Source organism: Cyclopterus lumpus, chromosome 24, assembly GCF_009769545.1.
Source record: "Cyclopterus lumpus isolate fCycLum1 chromosome 24, fCycLum1.pri, whole genome shotgun sequence".
Classification (NCBI taxonomy): Eukaryota; Metazoa; Chordata; class Actinopteri; order Perciformes; family Cyclopteridae; genus Cyclopterus; species Cyclopterus lumpus.
In genome coordinates, this window is record NC_046989.1 from 12031231 (window position 1) to 12052188 (window position 20958).

Here is a 20958-nt window from a genome sequence, read left to right on the forward strand (position 1 = left end):
GAATTTAATCCATTTTGGAATAAGGCTGTAACATAACAAAATGTGGAAAAAGTGAAGCGCTGTGAATACTTTCCGGATGCACTGTAACGTACAGAGTGGATCTTCTCATCTAGCTCTTTGTAAAAAAGCAGTAAGAGCCTTTCTCAATATTCCATTAACTTTAAACCTTTAATCATATGTAACCTATTCTCTCAAATAGAAACTGTAATTTCAGCCCTTATATTTGTAATGTTGATGATAAAAGCAGCACTTGATAGGAATACTATTCCTCGAAGGCTTTTATTTTCCATTTGTGCATAGACCAACAGTCCAGACACATTGGAATTCTTGTGCAGGGCTCTCCGAGTCAACAGTTTAGGAAGTAAAAACACACCATAAGAAAGAAAAATATAAATATAAATGAATTTGTACAGAAAGGTGGGAATATGTACAAAAAGGTTGTAATATGTACACTTTTAGATACAGTTTTAAAAACAAGTTCTCAACTAGAAGATGGAAAATGTTAATTAACAGTAATAAATAGTCCTGAGTGCTGTTCCTGGATTGTGAAAAGAGGGGAAAGGGGAGAGTTATATGGGAATATTGCACATTTTGAGAGGTGGAAGAATATTGCACAGTTAGAATATTGCACCTTTATCAGACGGTATATGACACATGATCCTATTTCACAGATAGTAATAATAATATATATCACATATTGCACATGATAAGTGAAGTGAGGTCATGTGAGGTAATGTTGGGTTATTGTTACACATATTTCAGTAGTTTTGTTTTGCCGTCAGTCTGACCGTGGCAGTGAAGAAGCTGAAGAAACAACGTGTTCTGTGAGTGATGATGCTGTCCGCTCTGCTGTGTCTCAGGTTGTATGTGCATTGTTTGTGTCTAAGCAGAGAGTGAGCTGGGTGGAGTGAGTCTCTGATGATTCCCTCTGCTCTTTTCTGACAGCGCTGCACATACATAGAGTCCATGGAAGGAAGTTGTGTCCCTATGATCCTCTTCGCAGTCTTTATGACTCTTTGCAGAGCCTTCCTCTCTGCCTGTGTGGTGGTACCGTACAAGACAGTGATGCCTGTGGTGAGGATGCTCTCTACCAGTCCTCTGTAGGCCTGGGTGAGAGGGCGATGGTTCAGAACAGCTTTCCTGAGCAGCCTGATGAAATAAAGCCTTTGCTAGGCTTTTTTCACTGTGGCTGTGGTGTTAAGAGTCCAGCTCAGGCCTCACCCATTGGATGTGTCCTAAATAGCCTGCAGGCTCTGCGTCCCAGCCTAGCCCAGTACAGTAGATCCATGCAGGGCTGTTATTTAAGAATCTCCCAGAACACCCCATCACTCTGATCTCCAGCCAGAGCTCCCTGATCTAGCCTCAAAACACTACCGCGGCCTCCTTTCGTCCTTTTCCTTCCAACTGAGGATGAAGGGATGATAGAAGGAGGGATGGAGGGAGGAAAAAGGGAGGGAAGCATTCTCTCTGGCCTTCTTTGGCATGTTATTTTGTTCTTCTTTCTTTACCCAGCAGGCCATCTGTTTCCTGTCTGCAACATGACACCAGCGTCCGATTGGGTTCTGCTACTCTTGAGGTGTGTGTGCGTGTGCTATTGGAGGCTTTATGATTAGCTACTCTCCTAATACAGCTGGATATTTATGTTGGTACAAAGTGGCCCATGTGCTCTCATGTGATGGAAGTCTGACATGCTTTGCCCCAAGTGTGTGGGAACTACTGACCTGTGTATCATCGATTTATATCGAGTGTTCTCATTGGCTGATTTAATGTTGGAATGCATTATTTTCTCTCACTGTGCCCTTTCACATGTATTTGTATGGAACATTATGAAATAACGTGTACTCTAATTGAGTATGTAGTATGGTAATAGTGGCTGTTTTGTCTGACCACTGTTGGGTATTGTGTACACTTGAATGGGGCATTCTCTGTTTGGATCTTGGCTTTTCTCCACTAATAACAGTCATAGAGCTGGTGGGATGAATCTGCATAATCCCCACTCTCTTATTTCACTTGCTTTTTATGACAATGAAGGAGGTGTGAAGGTCATTCAGCTTAACTGTCATTTCAGTTACCGTTTAAGTGGGAAGTTGGCATCTTGGCATTAGATATCTTATCCAACAAACAGACAATCAGACTTGCCTGTCTATCAGCTAAATGCAGCGTTAGGTCTCAGTCTCACTTTTTCACTCTATTTTCCCAGTCAGATGGGGATTTTCCACCTCCAGGCCCACACTGAGAAGCTGGACGTCTCTCTTTGCCAGTGTGTTTGTTTTCAATCGACGTGCATAATGACGTCCGTCAACTAAAGCGAAGCCAGACCTCCAAGTTGTGTTTGTTTAGCGAGGCCACTGGGGATCCAGGCCGCTGTGGCCAAACCAGATAGATTTTGGGATGCTACTTTTATGCAATCCAACATTTTGGTTGCTTGCCTGCTGAAGTAAGCAAACACACATCAGGGCTCTGTTGTTGTCTGTGCCAGGTTCTCTATAGTTCAGAGCAGGCAACATAGAAATATCGAACCAGAAGTACGAGGAGGTTGATTTACAGTGCTTTGAGCTGCTATTTTCTAAAACATTAAACACTTTAAGTTAGTTGGCATTTAGCAAATTCAGCCACAGAGAGAGAAACGGTTGTTATGTCAGAACAAAGTTTGCAATAACTGCACTTGATTTCTTGCATCATATAAGTATTCAGCTTTTGAGACCCACACGTGCCCTTTAGTAATGTTACAGACAACCACATGCTTCATGTTTTAATCACAAGATTTCTACTGGTTCATTTGCCTAATAATACAAAAGTCTGTCAGTGTTATTATGACAGTTGCCCTATAAAGGTCAGGGCTGATTAATTCTTGGGTGGTCCTCCAGCTACTGAGAATCCTTTTGGTGTGAACTCTGGCTCCTCAGATGTTGGCATATCCTATGAATTGCCATAGTGAAATTATTGTGGCATACCAAAGCATTGTGGCTGTGTTTGAATGTAACAAAATCCACTCACCACCAACTATAAATCTTACCAATTAACGTGTTATATCTCAGTTGTTTTAAACCGTTAATTTGCCATATTACAGCGGATTTCTCAGCTCAGTCTCAGCTAAACTCTCAGCAACAAAGCATGTACACGTATTTCCCAAATGTCCCTCATCTTTCTCATTTGCTGGTGTAATTTGTATCCCTCAGATAATACTTATGTGATAAGAATAATACTTTTCTACATAAATCTAAATATTTCAGACTATTTTATTGAAAGCTGATCTGTCTGCACGAAAAGTCATAATTCTCTTCTCCCTCACACTCTTACTTCCTGTCTTCTTCTGTCTCGGGGTTGAATATACGTGCTGAAAAGGTGTTCTGTGTAATGTATGTGAGACCTAAAGTGTCAAGTGTTGACCCGCATATCGGTGTATGCTTGTGTGAGTCTGCATTATGTTAAAACTGCACCAAAACCCCCCGCAGCAACTCAATGTGAAAACAGACCCAACCATCGCAGATCAAATAGCATTTTCTAACCCTGGAAGCCACAGTTGGCCCATTGTCGGAAGGTTTCTGCATCCGTTTGATACCATAATGATTTAGAGCACAGCTGGAATGAAAATACTGCTCTCATTGGCCGGGGATCGAGAACAGAGGTCTTCTCAGCTGCAACAAGGAGGGGATTTATGTTAAGTAGAGAGTTATTATCCCTGTATTCAGGGTTGTAATGATAAAGAAGGGTGGGTAAAACTACTATATCTGTCTATCCTTTAGCCCCACTGCTTTTCTGTCATGTTTACATGCATACGTGTAGATGTATTGCACATTCTCTTTTTCCCAATGCTCTGGGATATTTCAGAATGGAGAAACCAAGAGATGATACAGGCAACTATTAAGTTAGCTCTTTACAACCTCTTTCCCCATTAAGGAGAATGGGACACAACCATTGCATGAATGTGTCTTTCGATCACCGTAGTGTAACAGCACTAGGACCAGAGCTATTTGTTATTACTGTTAATAATTTTAAAAGAAGTTATGTCGCACATGTCCCTTCACTTATCTCCGATTCATTTGTCTGCCGCACTAAATGCAGATCAGCAATTGTTTGTGCCAGCTTCATTTTTTGGGGGGTAATTTTCAAATCTGCATTGCCTAGGTCTGGTTGAATTGCCCTCTGAAAGAGGCATTCTGGGATGCAGTCAATTTGAGGCTGGCTCCTAAAGTCTTCCCTTCAAACACGTATTCAATGGAATTCCTAAAGTAGACACGTTTATGACTGTGCAGAATCAAACTAGTTAGCAGCTCCAAGGACAAACGACTGAGATTGATTTTAGACATTGGTGTCAATTCATTTTCAGAATCAACTTCATCAATTACGCCGACTAACGGCGGCAGCCCGAGTCGCTGGTCTTTAGCTGCTAGCCGTCTCCTCTGCTGCATCACCCCGCATCATCCGCCTCAGCACCACCGAGGATCTGCCCTATTTCGCATTAAGCTGGAAGTTAAGCTGTGTCATCACTGCCAAGATGGCGAATGCTGGAGCCACCTACTTTAAGCTTCACAACGGCTCTTCAGGAACCTGTTGTCGACGTCACAGCGACCATGTCCATGCTTAATAAAGTCTATGACTCAGCCAGACAGGATAATGCATCACGTTTAGCAATTAAATCACTGATTCTTACCAGAGCTAACACAGTATGGGGTTGATAACACCCTTCATTCCTGTGTTGTTTGAGGGATTTGATGATCACTCTGTGTTCACAGGATACAAAGGCCTCAAACCAAACAGTCCTAGAATTTGCAAAGGAAACTGAGAGGCAACACAGTTTGAAGCCACTAACAGGTGTAAAACAGAGTTGTATATGCTTTTACCCTGCACTCCAGCTCTGGCTGCACGTTTGACTTGTGTTTCCTTGTGCTTGTACAAGACTTAAAAACTTTAGAGGCAGTTTGTAATGTTGTGACTCTGTTAGCTCAGTTTCATTATCTAATCACGTCCGTGCAGTTATACGGACTGCAGGTTCTCTGATGTCCCTCCGGCACTTCAGCCACGGCAGCAGGTGTTTATTTTAAAGGCCGGTGTAAAAGTGTCTCTGGCAGCCTTTGTGTCTATCACTCCTCTCTCAGGGACTTGCATCTGCATCTGTTGTGGCTCAAGCTGTTTTAAGACCACGGCTAAGTTGACAAGGGACGAAAAAGGAGACAGCACACAGAGTGGATGAAGCGGGACACAAAGACAGCAGGACAAACAGATAACCAGCTGCACCCAGAAGGTCTCCCATGCTAAAGCTCTGGGCCACATTGGACACATGCGTTTCTAAAACTAGAGGCACATCATCATCTACGGACCCAATGAGTGTACTTGCTTGTTCCAATATAATCGCAACAAGCAGTCTGTTTTTGTAAGAAACCGATTTAGAACATTATATGTAGTTATATTCAGAGCTGCTGTGTGCCAAGAAACCCAAGCCGTAAGGGGAGAAAGGAAAGGAAACGTTCATGGAGTTTCTTGTACTCTGTTCTCTCATCTGTTCTCCCTTTCTATTCTCTCTCGATCACAAACAGCTGCTCGGTGTAGCCTGTGATAGCACCCGCCTACAAAAGTCTATTTTCGGAGTTGGTTCTAAAAATAGCTCCTTGCAGACTGATGTCAAAAGTCTGCTCAGATGGGGCAACTTCGGTCCAGTGTCGGGCTGGCTGTCAAACCTGTTGGTTTCTGAGAAGTTATTGAATAGCTGCTTATCTTTAAACCGCATTGGCTTCTTTGGCAAATTAAAAAATGATAATTTGTGTTGGCATTATCAATAAATCTCAAACAAGACCTGGCTTGAGTCCAGCGTTGAAGTAGCAGACTAAACAGAAGGTGGAGGGTAATATGCATGTGTGTGTGTGTGTGGGTGTGTGCCGGGTGCACTTAACACTGATGACAGCCTCAGGCTGACCTAGACCTCACCGTCTTTATCTCTATCCAGGCCTGACTGCTAATATGGCCCAGCACCCTGTCAACACACGGAGAAAAAAAACATTGCCTCCCTTTCTTATACACATGCCAACTCCCACACACTGCATTGGTTTATTCTGTGGAAGAGGTAAGCTATAACTTAGCCCCATGCTACCATGATTCACTCTCACTCAGGGCGTGTCTAATTACCTGACAATGACAAGACGCAGAAGTACTTATGATGGACAAACGCTGTATGAGGCAGGTGGTAGTGCTTTACCAAAATAAAAAAGAGGGAGTGTGCATCAAATCATAGAGCATGTAATGGCACACACAAGCTAAAACTAACTCTGCTGTGTCATTTTGTTGTGGCTTTATCCTCAGTCATTTTGCACAATGGCTTCTAATCTAATCTCGTCATTTCTGGTGTTTACTAAAAAGCCAATGTGCCATGGAGGGGCTTTTACACGTGTCACTCTGAGGCCATGCACTTGCAGTATCTTGACTATCTTTTCACTCTGTGGTCACACGTACTGCCTTAACTCAACAAGTGAACGTGTTGTACAATATAGTTGGATTCATATTTAAGACTTATCGCTTAAAAAGTACAAACAGGGACACACCAAATACACCAGGGATGCATGTTGCGATGCCTCAACCCTGCTATTGCCTCTCAATTAACTTCTTTAATGGAGTTAGTTTTATCAAAGAGGCCCATTCATAAGGTTAGGTGCCAACCTCGGTGAACTCTCTGTTGTTGGATGGAGCGAAGTGGATGGAGCTCAGAATGCATCTCTGATAACATTTAGCAGCTTTTTGGCTTAACTATTTTGACTTTTTGTTGAATGTTGTTTTGGAAGTTTGTTTGTAAAAATGTAGGTACTTTCAGTCTTAAACATTGGGACACATATAATGTAATACAAACTGATCCCAGAGCTTTCTTTAGTTAGTGGTACTTGGTGTCATCTTGTGACTTAAAAACAAGACAGTAGTCATGTGATAACGTTATGAATTGTTACATTTGGATGGATGTAAGTACATTTTGAGTTTATCACAGTATAAATGTCTGCTTCAGTTCAGTTTTCAATGTATATCTTTTGTAATTATTGATCATTAAGGTGAACCAATTGTCAATATTCAACCTGCCTGTTGAATTGGGACAGTACACCACTCTCCCAATGATATGTTTTCAGAATGCTAAATAGACCGTCAGAATTTCAGAATTTAATCAAGGGCAATACTTCACAAACCAGAGACTGGAATGAACCTTCCATCGACATAGTGTCGCTTTAAGCCATTTGATGTATTCAACCATGAGATTGAGAATGAAAGAAAATGTCAACTTTCATCTCAATCCTTGTTACTGTTGAACTTTTACAGAGAAAATGTTTAATAGAGACCCACATTGAGAGACTTGTATCTAATCATAGGTTATCCTTCATCAAAACGCCATTCATTCCTCAGCTCCCAGTAGATTTTAAGTGTTGATTTTATAAACTGCCGGGTACGACCAGCTGCTGCCGTCTGCTAAAGATAGCACCATTGTTTAGATCAGCCGTGACGTATGTTGGAACATGCTTGTTGAATGTTGCTGACTTTATCGCAACTGTGTCTTGACAGATTCGGCCATACAGTAGCCGTTCCTCCCTCTGTCCTATGATAGCAACAACAAATGACAATCTCTGTAATTTCTCGACCTCAGCAGCTCTCTCACCCAATCAAAAGCCCAGCGTCCCGTTACCTCACACCTCTGATATGAAGGAGTGAGTTTAGGCGGGCGCGTGGTTTGATGATTCAGCGTTGGTCACATCCTTGTTGACCCAATGGAACATCAGATAATGATGAGGCAGTGCTGACTACGACAGTGTACCCACCTCTCCCACATCCAGCCAATATAGACGGGGAAATATAAACATGAGAGCTATCTGAGGGCGGCATTCAGGGTCAGAGGTCAAGTCTAGCTAACACAGAAATACCCTGATTCCTCTTAAAAGAAGCAGTGTGGAAAAAAATCCTACTACAAGAAAATACTTTAGTACAGAGTTTTTTGGATTAATGGAAAGTTCAGAACACAAATGAGCTGCTGATTATGCACCAGACTCCTTCTATATGAGTAAATTAAGTTGGAAAATGTGTTTGGGCTATACAATTGTATTTTAAATGTATTTTGTTTAATTGCTTTTGTTTCATGTACATTTTGTCTATTATTAATCAGTCTTTATAATTTACTACTGATAAAATATCTTGAAAATATGAATCTAGATTACTGTTGAGCAGCTGTCAGAAAATGATACTGGACTCAAAGAGAAGCTGCAGTTATTGATTATTGCAAGCATTCAGGCTGTTAACAGTAGAATGGGACAAACTGACATCACTGGTCAGCGCAGGCGCACACTAATTGTCATGTTTAAATTAACTCATCAAAATCTGTGTATTTGATGTGTATTTGATGTGATTATCACACTCAAACCCTCCTCTTTGTGCATGTTTCAAACTGGGCTTGAAGTTGTGGACATTATCAGAATTGAAGACGGGTGGGGGGTGAGAGGGGGGAGCTCCACAACGGAGGGATTTTCTCACTGATTGTTATGACCGCACAGTCAACAAAGTATCTATTCCTGTCTCTGCATCCATGTGTGTGGTGTGTGAGGAGTATTTTAAATAGACAAAACAGCTGCGATTTCGGGAGTCCAACTGATGGTTGTAGTGAAGTGAGAGTGATTACGTTGTGTGTGTGTGTGTGTGTGTGTGTGTGTGTGTGTGTGTGTGTGTGTGTGTGTGTGTGTGTGTGTGTGTGTGTGTGCGTGTGTGTGTGTGCGTGTGTGTGTGTGTGTGTGCATACATTTGCATTTGTGGGTGTCTCACAGCAGAGTGATGTGTGTTATCCATTAACGTAAATGGGGAAAATAATCTGAATGTAGGGCAGGGGGCTCAGTGAGGCAGGATGGGGGGTTGAGCTTTTCCACTCTTTCCTTCCTGGAATGTACTCCTGACATCCACTACCCCGACTCTGGATGCTTTTAGACTATGTCACCATCCAGCGATGTCTTGCTTTAGTAGAATATACCTGTATTATATTAAAGACCACTGCATGAGCACCCTTCAGGAGGCAGATCTTGTCACAAGAAGCTGGTGCTTTTCTATTCGACACAAATCCACGCTGACTGGATTTCTTGAAACCACTGATTTGATTACACATTCATGCATCTGAGCCAAAAGAAGAAAGCTGAACTTTTCCTGGATCTCCAGAATTTGAGACTTGGTTCTCATGACTTTCTGTAAAGGTTCTCTGTGCTGCGCCTGCTTCATAGTTACTTCAATATATATCACTGTTGTGAACTTCCTAACAGACAGTTTTCCACAAGTGGCCTTATGGCTCCAGAGGTGCTTTCGGGGTGGGATTAGGCGTCTTGCTCAAAGACACATTAATGGTAGTTGGCTTACTGGTACCAGTCCCAACTCATACTTTGTTCGTCTATTGATTTTAAAAGGCAACTTTGTGATTTTATAAAGTTGACCTCTTGAAATTTACAAGACAACAAAAGTTAAAATATCATCCTTTTCTTCTGTATCTGTTCCAACACAGTTTTTTTCTTTCTGCACTATTACTTGAACAAGAAAATCATCTGTATGTGCATTGTTTAGTAGAATGAATGTAAATCAATGGCTGTCTTGAAGGCGGTTATTTATTTAAAAACGCATGGCTTTTTTGTTTTGGGAAATTGTTGACTGTCATGTAAATTAGATTAGTTTATAGTCAATGGGATAACACTCTCAAAACCACTGGTATGCTCCTCTAAGCCTCCTTCAAACCACAGTCCAAGTGTATGTTGTAACTCTCTATCACACACACACACACTCACAACAAAAGCTAATAAAGTAGAAGAAAGGGTTAGATTGCCCACACTGACATAAAAATGGAGCAGAACCAGAAAAAGCCCACAGCTCAGACCACCAGTCCTTTGATAGAGTTGACATTACAAAGTCTGTTGTTAGCGCGTAGACGAGGCGAGAATGAGTGTTAATCATTTCTTGCAATTAGATATGTAGACACATTCATTTTCACAGTGTGAGGTCTGGTGCATTCATTTGTGGGAAGATAAACACGGCGGTAACGCCTCAGGTCTGGGAGGTTTGTCTCGCTACGCCGCTCACACATTAACATCCTTATACTGCGCCATCCACAACTAAGCAATGCACAATTGATTCTGTATATCGAATATACAATCCGTTTCTTGCATGTAGGGCTTTCAAATGTGCACAAACATTCTCATACACAACTCAAATGAACCCAATCCGCTGCTGTCAGCCGGATACTGTTAGAGTGTTACGCTGAGGGTTCAAGGAAAGAAAAGAAGCAGGGAGAAGAGGAATGCAATCTCAACACCTTCAGCTTCTGCCCTATTTACCTTGCATGTCGTTAGCTCGGTAAAAAAATGCTTTTTGTGTGCGTGTGTGTGTGTGTGTATCAAGTGAATGTTGGGTCTCCAACAGCGCTTTAATGTTATAGATTAAGTAGGCTCTGGCTGTGTGCTGATTGAAACCAGACGCTTTTGCTCAGACACGTGCCCACATATGCCAGCACATTGTTTTAATGCACTTTATTTCAAAATGCTATAGGTCCCTTGAGGAGAAAATTATTATCCAAAGGGAGATATAGAGAGTTTTGTTCCAAATTAGATTTAAACAAATATCCCATTGTATGCCATCTCCTGTGTTAAGTGTGTGTTGTACACGTTTTTCACTGTCTCACACACTTTCGTTTTCTTTGTCTTTTATGGATATTCATATACAATGTAGATGAGTGCCACCACAGTCGAGGCTTAAGCTCACAGAAAAGTCATAGTGGCCGTATTTATTCAAGCCAAATTCTCAGAGAGCGAAAGCAGACCGAGCATTAAAAAAAGCCCTAAAACATTGACCCAGGTCTGATCGCATCTCGGATTTACCATAGTTTAATGTTTCATTATACCCCTCTGGCGTGCAGGGCTTTGTCCCAACTGTGTTCTGCATCGGTCAGCACATGGCCCACAAACAGACACATACAGACATTCACACACACACACACACACACACACACACACACACACACACACACACACACTCACACACACACACTCTTTCTGGCCTACAGAGCCCAGTGAAAACAAAGCTGGGCTCTGCCAGTGTAAACACGGCCCATTGTTACGGGCACTCGTTCCCGCCTCGTATCTTCGCTCCCCGTGGCGGTCCAGGGCCCTGAAAGGTACAGCACTGGCTCCGGTCCCATTTCGTCGAGTTATATTAAGACTCATTTGCCATGCGTTTATGTGACTGTGTCATTATAATGCAGCCTGTAGAGTGTGATTTATGTCCTTGGTTTCTCTCCCTTGCACTCCTCTTTCTCTCTTTTACTGCTTGGTTCCTTAAGTGTGGTTTGCGGACGTTTGCTGCGAGAGATTTTAGCTTTTTGACAATTATTTTTAGACAAGCAGCAGTCAATTTACTATGATGTACCAGCTTCTGCCAACAAAGTAAGCCAATAGAAAACATGGGAAATGGCTGTTTAGAACCTTCTAGACCCCCACCAGTCTGGATTCAAGGCAGGCCACTCAACAGAGACTGCCCGCCTTGCTGTCTCTGAGCAGCTTCACACTGCTAGAGCAGCCTCTCTCTCATCTGTCCTTATCCTTCTAGACCTTTCCGCTGCCTTTGACACAGTGAACCACCAGATCCTCTTGTCCTCCCTCCAGGACCTGGGTATCTCAGGCACCGCGCTCTCACTCTTCTCATCCTACCTCACCGACCGCTCTTACCGGGTAACCTCGAGAGGATCTGTGTCTGAGCCTTGTCCTCTGACTACTGGGGTCCCTCAGGGCTCAGTCCTTGGTCCTCTTCTCTTCTCTCTGTACACCAACTCCCTTGGCTCTGTCATTCGCTCGCATGGCTTCACCTACCACAGCTATGCTGACGATACCCAACTGATCCTCTTGTTTCCCCAATCCGAAACACAGGTAGCAGCACGAATCTCTGCCTGTCTGACTGACATCTCTCAGTGGATGTCCGCACACCACCTGAAAATTAACCTGGACAAGACTGAACTTCTCCTCCTTCCAAGAAAAGGCTCTCCCACGCACGACATAACTATTAACTTCAACAACTCAGTGCTGGCTCCGACTCTCCGACTGCCAGGAACCTCGGTGTGACACTCAACAGTCAACTCTCCCTGACTGCCAACATTACCGCAATAACACGCTCCTGTAGGTACATGCTGTACAACATCAGGAGAATACGACCCCTTCTCACTCAGAAGGCGGCACAGGTTCTGGTCCAGGCTCTGGTCATCTCACGGCTGGACTATTGCAACTCCCTCCTGGCAGGTCTACCTGCTAATGCCATTCGACCTCTACAGCTCATCCAGAATGCAGCTGCTCGACTGGTCTTCAACCTTCCGAAATTTACCCACACTACTCCGCGACCTTCACTGGTTACCGGTGGCCGCCCGCATCCGCTTCAAAACATTGGTACTTGCGTACCGTGCTGCGAACAGATCGGGTCCGGTCTACATCCAGGACATGGTCAAACCGTACACCCCAGCCCGTTCACTTCGCTCGGCTTCTGCCAATCAGCTTGTAGCTCCTTCACTTCGAGCTAAACACTCAACAAAATCACGACTCTTTGCTGTGCTGGCTCCTCATTGGTGGAACGAGCTTCCCATTGACATCAGGACAGCAGAAAGTCTCTACATCTTCCGTCGCAAACTAAAAACACATCTTTTTCGACTATACCTTGAATAGGGAAGGTAGAGCCGTAGTAGCACTCTAGTAGCACTTAAATGTCCCTTACCGATAGCACTTTGTTGTTTAGCACTTTAGTAGCACTTAAATGGCACTTACGGATAGTACTCTGTAGTTTAACGTTATTGAAGAAATTGTACTTGCTTGATTCTTGTTGTTCTGAGTTTGGACTCATGGTTTAATGCACTTATTGTAAGTCGCTTTGGATAAAAGCGTCAGCTAAATGACATGTAATGTAATGTAATGTAATGTAGAAGGATAGATATTCTAATGTTAAATGGGTGTGTTGGACTGTTTGGATACGATGCACGTGTGTGTCTGTGTGCATGTATCTGGTGGCCTTGAGTGTTCATGAGCTTGTGTTCCTCAAATTATATGTCTCTTAATTTTGCGAAAACGTGAGAGAGTGTGCGTCGCATCATGGCGTCTCTCAGCTGTGACCCTGGGCCACATGTGCAGCCAATTAGAGCCAATCAGAAAGCTGTAATCAGGGCGTGGCATGGGGATGGTGGCAGCGTGGCAGAGGGGGAGTTTTAAGCCCCGTGATTAGTGTGTCAGACTGATGAGGAAGGACAGGGGGGGCTGCCGGGCCCAATCACATGTCTTCATTTCTCTGCGTTCTTCACCTCCACATATGCAGCAGCTTTGTTTGTTTTGTTTGTGCCAACCAGATCTGAATAAAATGGGGTTTAAAATTCTTGCGCTTTTAACCTATCTAGGCAACAAATTGGTGTGGTTTGCCACACGAGATGATGCAATTACAGAACGGTATTTAAATGTAAGAGTATACCTTTCTTCAGCTGGCAACTCACCCAACACAATATGAATTCTCCTGATGCAGCGTGGTGAGCCCATCTAAGCAGATTAAAACAGAGTCCGGCATCAATCTGCATCCATACAGTTCTCGCTGCACAGTTGTGCAATATGGTTTATGTAGGGCAACATTTATTTGAGACTACAGTCCTATTTTGTGCCTTTGGAGTCTTTACAGTTGTTTTAATTGGCTGTGTTTGAAAGAATATGTGAAATGTGAAATAGGTATTAAATCCCAACAGCCTTGCTGTGAACTGTTAAATCCCGATTCTCTCAATGGAGCAAACGGTTCACTGAAAAATGATTTCTGTCAGTTCTGGCTTTTCTTTCAATCACAGCTCAAAACCACAACTGCTGCAAGTTCATGTCTTTGGTAGGTATAAATATATTTTTCAAGATGCAATAGAGCTTATGTAGCAAGATAATCAGACTGAATGGTAACAACTTTTATAGCTGCATCAACCTCTGTGGTTTTGTTTCACAAATGGAGCTAGCTTACCATGTAGGAAGAAGACTTGTTCCTAGCTTACTGTAGGTACAGGTGTACCACGCAGCAACATCTATCTAGTCCCTATCAGTAAACTGCTCAGTGAAGGCTGTTGTCATATCCGTGCATTTGACTCCTCACTAATATATCTTGTCATACTGTCAACAATCTCAAATCTCAAACACAAAATTATCTCTACAATAAATGTCAGTAGTCTTCCTGCCCAGTCTTTTCATCATTGCTTGCACTGTGTCCACGGCACAAGTAGTTTACATCTTGGATCAAAGCCAGAATCCATCTCTGGAAATACTATCAGTGTGGTTATTCATTGGCCTTTATAAAAATGGTCCATTTTTATCCTAAATCACATGTCACAGTTTCCCTACTTGTGCCGCTGATGTCAGCGAAACCAGGCCGCTGATTATTCATCCGATGAGCTGTAAATAACAGCTGATCTGACAAACACAGTGACCGGAGAGTGGCCCGGCCGCCGAGACCACATGTGAGCGGGCAGGAATGCACAGCCCACTGCATTGTGGGTTTGTGTCTGTGGAGAAGGAGCGCAGACTCCCTGACTCACAGGACACTGTGAAGTTGGAGGGGATGTGAAAGGGGAGGGGGGGCAGCATAACTTTCGGGAATCAGAGTGCAAGGTCAGAAGGAGTGTGTGAATCACGGCCATCATGCTGTCTCATTTATAGCTCCTTACTCCTCCATTCACTGTATACCTCCAATGAAATATATACGTTACAGCTATGTGCACAAGAGGGAGGAGAAGGTCTCCCCAAGAGGCAAAAAAATCTGATTTGTGAGTTTATTTAATATTTACAGATGCACTGATATATCTAAGATATCTATGCAGAACTGAAATAGAAATGACTGCTATGCTTCGTCTAATTATCCTTGTTGTGTGTTTCTTTGACTCCCCTCCTTTGCTCCACCTTTCCTTCTCTTTGAAGTCCCAAAGAAGTTGCTCCAGGAGCAGGGACCCAGACCGTCGGTGTACCCCCCTCCACCCAGCGCCCATGACCCCAACATAGTGGGAGACAGCCCTCCGGAGGGGAGCTCAGCCCAACGCCCTGACGCTGTTCCAGGTGAGCAAAGTGAGGAAAACATACGCATTTTTTCACTCTCACACACACACTCACGGCCTCCCATGGAGAGCAGTTAACACCAAACAGTCCCGCGGCCTCCCAGGCATCAAGAGAAACAGTAACTCAGGTCTCAAGACAGGGCATATATGTCTGTGTATATAAAGTCACACGGGTTTAAATGTTTCCATATGTATCCAAACAGAGCCATCGGTTTGGACCATTTCTGATCATTGGTAGTAAAAACATACTGCTTTCCAAGAGCCAATGACATGACCACAGTCTAAATCAGTCCGCTATACTTTATAACTCCCATAGAGGGAAAGAAGGAGAAGACAATGAAATGAAAGAGAGAAAAAAAAAAGAGACGCCAGCGAGGAAGGAAACTTACACAAAGCTTTATTCATGAGGGATGGTGGCCGGTGTCCAGCACACTAATTACTCTGCTCAGCTACCGGCCCTGTACTGATTAGGAGGATAGACGGATGAATGAGGAGCTAAGAGAGGGAGCATGGACATGTGTGCTGCGCTGCTAACGGTTCCTGACGCATGAATGGCTTCTCATCCTTGCACCGGCTTCAAACTCTGTCCTTCAAGCTCCATCTAGAAAAACCTGTTTCTTTTTTTTTTTATTACACTTTATTTTTGTCTTTTCACCTCAGATAGAAGACATACTGTATATATACAGAAATTAAAAACAAGTAAAAATACATTTAAAAAAAAATAAATGTTTCTATCTCTGATGCACCAACGGGGGATGAAACATATGAAGGCGGAACAAGAAGCATTAAACTGTAAATATAAGGTATCCTGATCGTCTCATTTCTCTTTGTTTATTTTATACTGGAAAGTTGTGATCTTTCTACTTGACCAACAATGGCGTCGGTTTACAAAACAGCCGGATCCCCATTCTCACATCGTACTTCCTAAAGGGATAGGTCGACACTTTGGGAATTTCACTCAATCCCTTTCTTGCCCAAAAGAGATGCAAATTCAATTCTTGAGTCTGTTTACTCAACTCTCATATGTTTCTCCATGTATGTATTGATGTTGTTAGTGGTTGTTGTTGTTGTTGTTGTTGTTGTTGTTGTTGTTGTTGTTTTTTACAACAATTCAATATTGCGATGTGATGCTTACATTGGGTTTCAACCCCAATTTGTCATGGAAGCATTATCATATCAAATGGAAATGATCTAGTGGGCCGCATTTTCAACCTGACTTATTGTTGTCTTTGGAAACTTTAGGATATTGTTTAGAATTTGAAATAACTTGTGAATTCGAACACCACTTGGCAGGACAGGACCATTTTGTTAGAAAAGTAAAATAGGTCAAAGTTGTAAACCACAGGTCTGTTCTTAAAATGCTCGTGCTTAACATGTATATGACTCTGTATGAGGCACATCGTGTTCGGTTCAAGGATTTATCATTGTTAAAATGGCATTGGATTGTTAAGATTTAAAAGAAATAGATGTATTATTAATAATAATTTCACCTGAAGATATCATGCTAAAAGTATTCAATCAAAAAGATCAACCTCTGCACTTCCATCATTCTATAATCAGTTTTTTCTGGCACTGCGAGTGTTTTCTATCGACAGTGCGTTACTCGTGGTCTGTTGGTTGAGTGAGAGCCGATGTGTCCACCACAGCAGTCCAGGGGAAAACAGTTAGCTCCTCTGTAAGCGATTCACATCCAAACTGCATTTATCAGCTAAAGAGAGCCTGACACACCGAAGAGACTCTGCAATTAGAGGTCATTGGTGTGTGTGACAGTTCACCAAAGCAAGCTCACCTACAGTGACCAAGAAGTAAAGCATGTGAATGTGAATGTGCACACCGAAAATCAAAAACCACTGGGAGACTGCAGATGACTCATTGGTTTGAATGCTGTAGTCACAATACCTCAGAGACAATGCACTCTGACTTTACTGTAAATGAGCCGGCCAGTGGCGTCATGATCTGACTGTACACACAGCATGCTCCTTTGATCTCAGAGTGTAGTCACGGACAAAGGAAACTTTTCAAAAACATCTGTGTCTAAATAAAGAATTTAAATGCTGATGGAATTACCCTCAGTCTGCTTTGTGTTGTTAAACTGAACTGTTTTGCTTTTGCAGATAGGAAGAAGGTTAGGGAGACAAACCCCCACGAGGAGAAGTTCTCAGAAGCTGGAGGAGGAGGTGGAGGAGAAAGTCTACTGCGGCCCCCGAGCATGAATCCCATCATCAACTCCACCTTTAGTGCCAACATGGCCCTCATCAGCAACGCACTGGCAGCCTACACTTACATATCAGGTAGGCACGATTCATATAATCTTGTGTGACATCACGTCACATGAGTAGCCTAAACATGCAGGTAAATAAGTGACCTCTTTTCACTTCAAAGGGAAAAGATTCAATCCCACCGCAGAGATCATTATTAGTAGAGAACAGAGCTGGATCTTAAAATGTAGGTATTGCAGTGTGTGGTTTCATGTATGTGGCACGCCATCTTTTGAGTAAAAACAAACAAACCCTGTTTCCTTTTTACTGAGACTGTAATTGTGTATGTAATTGTGGTCAATGTTCCTGTTTTATGACTTCAAATAAACCGTTTATACATAGTGAAATGCATAAGTCATGCAGTCAAATAAACTCAACTTCCATTCCACATTACAGTTAATGTGGAATGGAAGTTTATCCTGTGCTTACTCAGCTTTAAACTTTAAAAAAAATTCTAAAATGTTTAATCTGCCAACAAATGTTGCTATCTACATTTATATAATGCATTTTATTGACAGATATTACACCAACCAACATAATGCATGACCTTGAAACGGGGAGTTTATTCCCCTCTTCATTTGGCACTTTGAGAGAACTGAGTCACAGTGTCTGTCTGGGTAAAGGTGTGAAGGCATGGAGGATGTGCCAGTGAATTGGATGTCAGAGAGGACTGTAACACACGATAGTTTTAGGTTGAAGACAAGCAAGACCAATACAATGTGGAGGAGCTGTAAGGGTCTATGAGCATGGAAGCTGGCCGAGAGAAGTTACAGTAATCAAGCCTGACAATGCCACTAGTTTGAACCAGAAGCTGTGTAGATTCATTCATGAGCTGTACGTCTGCAGCCAGTGTTTCATCAAAGTGAGACATCAAGTGGAATAATTCATAACAGAGCAGGCTGAAAAGGTCATAGGGGGAAAGAAAAGGCCCAGTATCAGTCACCGAGATCCTGTTAAATATTCAACATCATTTCTGAAACTAAACGTGGCTTCTTGTCTTTCTCCCCGTGAACAGACCACCCAGAGAGGGCGGCGCTCTTCTTCGTCTGCGGCGTGTGTTTGGGCCTCTTCCTCACACTCTTCGCCCTGGTGGTCCAGATCTCCTGTCGCACCGACTGCCAGCCCCGTCAGCGGCCCCCTGCCAAGAAACGAGCGCGCCCCGCCGACTCCTCCTCCGATTCCAGCGACTCGGACTCAGACTGGGACACCACCTCGGATCTGTCGGCGCGGCGGCACCGGCGATTCGAACGCACGCTTAACATGAACGTGTTCACGTCGGCGGAGGAGCTGGAGAGAGCGCAGAGGCTCGAGGAGCGGGAGCGCATCATCCGAGAGATCTGGATGAACGGGCAACCGGACATCCCCGGGACGCGGAGCCTCAATAGGTATTACTGAGGACTGCTGAGGGGGATTTTATAAGAAGCCGACTGGGCTTGAACAACATTCAGGACGCACTTGGGTTGGAAGGGGAGAAGAGACGTGGCCCTCATGAAGCTTTATAAGCACGCATGCAAACTGTGGACTCACACTGACGAGAACAGTTGAGGGGATTGCAGACTTGGGAAGAAAGTTATTTCCCCTCTGCTGGTATGCATATTCCTCTGGGTATCATAAGCTGTGTACCCCATTCAGTCAGAGAATAAGCTCCCAGCTCACCCCTTTCTGCCGGAAGCGAGGGGTGAAGGGCTACACTGCCTTGCCCGTGACCTCAGCAGGCCTTTTTGAAGTGGGGATTTATGGGTTAGCTGCCTTAGACACACACAGGCCTGTAGAAACTACACAATGACTGAAGGACCAGGGCCTCAGATGGGTCTGTTTCATACAGAACGCCAGTCACCTGCAAAAGACTGTGACACTTGGAGCTTTATGCTCAGCACCCTCCAGTATTTAAGTGGGGACTTTGCCGAGGGGCAGTAGAGAGCAGAAAGAAGTGTACTATGGGATAATGTAAGACAATCTTTCCACAGTGAATAACCACGCTGCCTTTTGAACTTTAGAAAACCAAAAGATATTTTTGGGGCATTCATCTCAACCCTTATGAAATCTATTTTATAATATTTAATAGTTTATTGATGTTGTGTATTTTTGTTCTCAAGTATGGTTTATTATAAGATTTGTTTTTTGAATACTTGGCGAAGGTTGTCTGGCACCTCAGGGATGCAATCCTAGTGTTTCTGTGTTTGGTTGATGTTTTTGCTTCCTAAGATGGGGATCAGTCCATTTAAACAGCTAATGTCAGCATTTAAAGAAAATAATTAGAAATATCATATATTGAGCCTCAAAGAGGTTTAGTGATTTAACCTTATTTTTGATACAGTATGTTTAATTCACAGTGCAGTACCTTTTCTAGCTAATAAGTCACTGTTGTCAAGAGTGCAGAGTGTATAGTCCAACAACTTGTCAAATGAGTTATTAATTAGATATCCTGAATTTATCTTACAGTTGCTTTGCTGAAGTGGAGCATGTGTCCAATCTGTCTGTGACACACTATGCACTTGCTGCTCTCCCAGATGTATATGTACGATACCAGAATATGCCAATTTTGTACCAGCGAATTTGCTAGAAATCATTTTCTGGTCCTTGCGAAATTTCAGGTCTTGTGTCAACCGTGCCCTTAGTTCAAAGCTACCAGTGCTAAACCAGATGCTCGTGGTAATCGCTGCTCATGGCCATCTGGAGAAGGAACCAGCACTGAAAAAAGGTTCACAGTGGACATGCAACCTGCGTCTATAAAATCATGTTGCCAGTTTATTAAAATAAGCTATTGTAAATCCAGCTGTCTGTGCTGCCTTGGATTCAAGCGTGGAAATAATTATAGTTTTCATAAAAGCTTAGTATTTTCCTGACTGAGAGTTTAATTGAGCGTACACAGGACATATTAGGGTCATCCACATAAAGACTGCCACTGTATATAATTTATATAAAGACAGATATTGTGCTTAAATTTGAATGGGGTTAAAATGTGCTGATAGCTGGTAAAGTGAGACCAAAACATGAACCCTGTGCTTGGAATAAACTGTGTTCAAAATAACATGCCCACTGTTTTGTTTAATCTTGCACATTTTCTTCTGAAATGATGTTTTGATTTTTAAATGTCACCTTAAATGTGCACAATGCCACTATTAATGTCCAGCACAATACTCGCTCTGTACTGTGGCACTCTGAAACAACTAACTGCTCTAACTCAGAATAATGTCATACTACAAATATAGAGTTGACACAGCATACAATAAGGTCTCCATAAACTCGCAAGACGTGAGCTCATGATGACCTGTGGGTCAGGGAGATCAGGAGAATGTATTGGTGTTGATCGCCCCCTGGTGGTAAAGTTGGAGCATTTCAGTTTGTGTAATTTAAGTTTTAAGACACCCATTTATTATAGTTATTTATGGCTATTGACAACTATTTTTCTGATATAACTTCTATAATTGATTGTAGCACGTAAGCTACTCGCATCGGAACATTACTATATAAAAACAACTTGATGTAATGGAGGATATAATATATTTAGTTATTTATTTTTTAAATCTTTGTCAATATCGATTTTTTTTCAATCTGAATATATATATATATATTTAGCTTTAGTTCCGGAAATATTTGTATTTGTGTATTAACGTT

The 20958-nt window shown here is 42.7% G+C and overlaps 1 protein-coding gene across 5 annotated transcripts in view; it reads left to right on the forward strand.

Annotated features, from left to right (window-relative positions):
- The window catches only part of LOC117727863 (protein eva-1 homolog A), a 69450-nt gene extending 49120 nt beyond the window's left edge, over positions 1-20330 (forward strand). The window contains exons 1-4 of one of the 5 annotated variants that reach the window (XM_034528387.1): positions 14662-14797; positions 14949-15092; positions 17197-17373; positions 18356-20330. In XM_034528387.1, coding sequence (XP_034384278.1) covers positions 17292-17373; positions 18356-18735 — 462 coding nt within the window. In that variant the 5' untranslated portion in view covers positions 14662-14797; positions 14949-15092; positions 17197-17291 and the 3' untranslated portion in view covers positions 18736-20330. Of the gene's footprint in view, positions 1-14661; positions 14798-14948; positions 15093-17196; positions 17374-18355 lie in introns of those variants that run through there. The other 4 variants (XM_034528385.1, XM_034528383.1, XM_034528384.1 and 1 more) reach the window with 4 other exon arrangements.
- Positions 20331-20958: the final 628 nt, after the last annotated feature.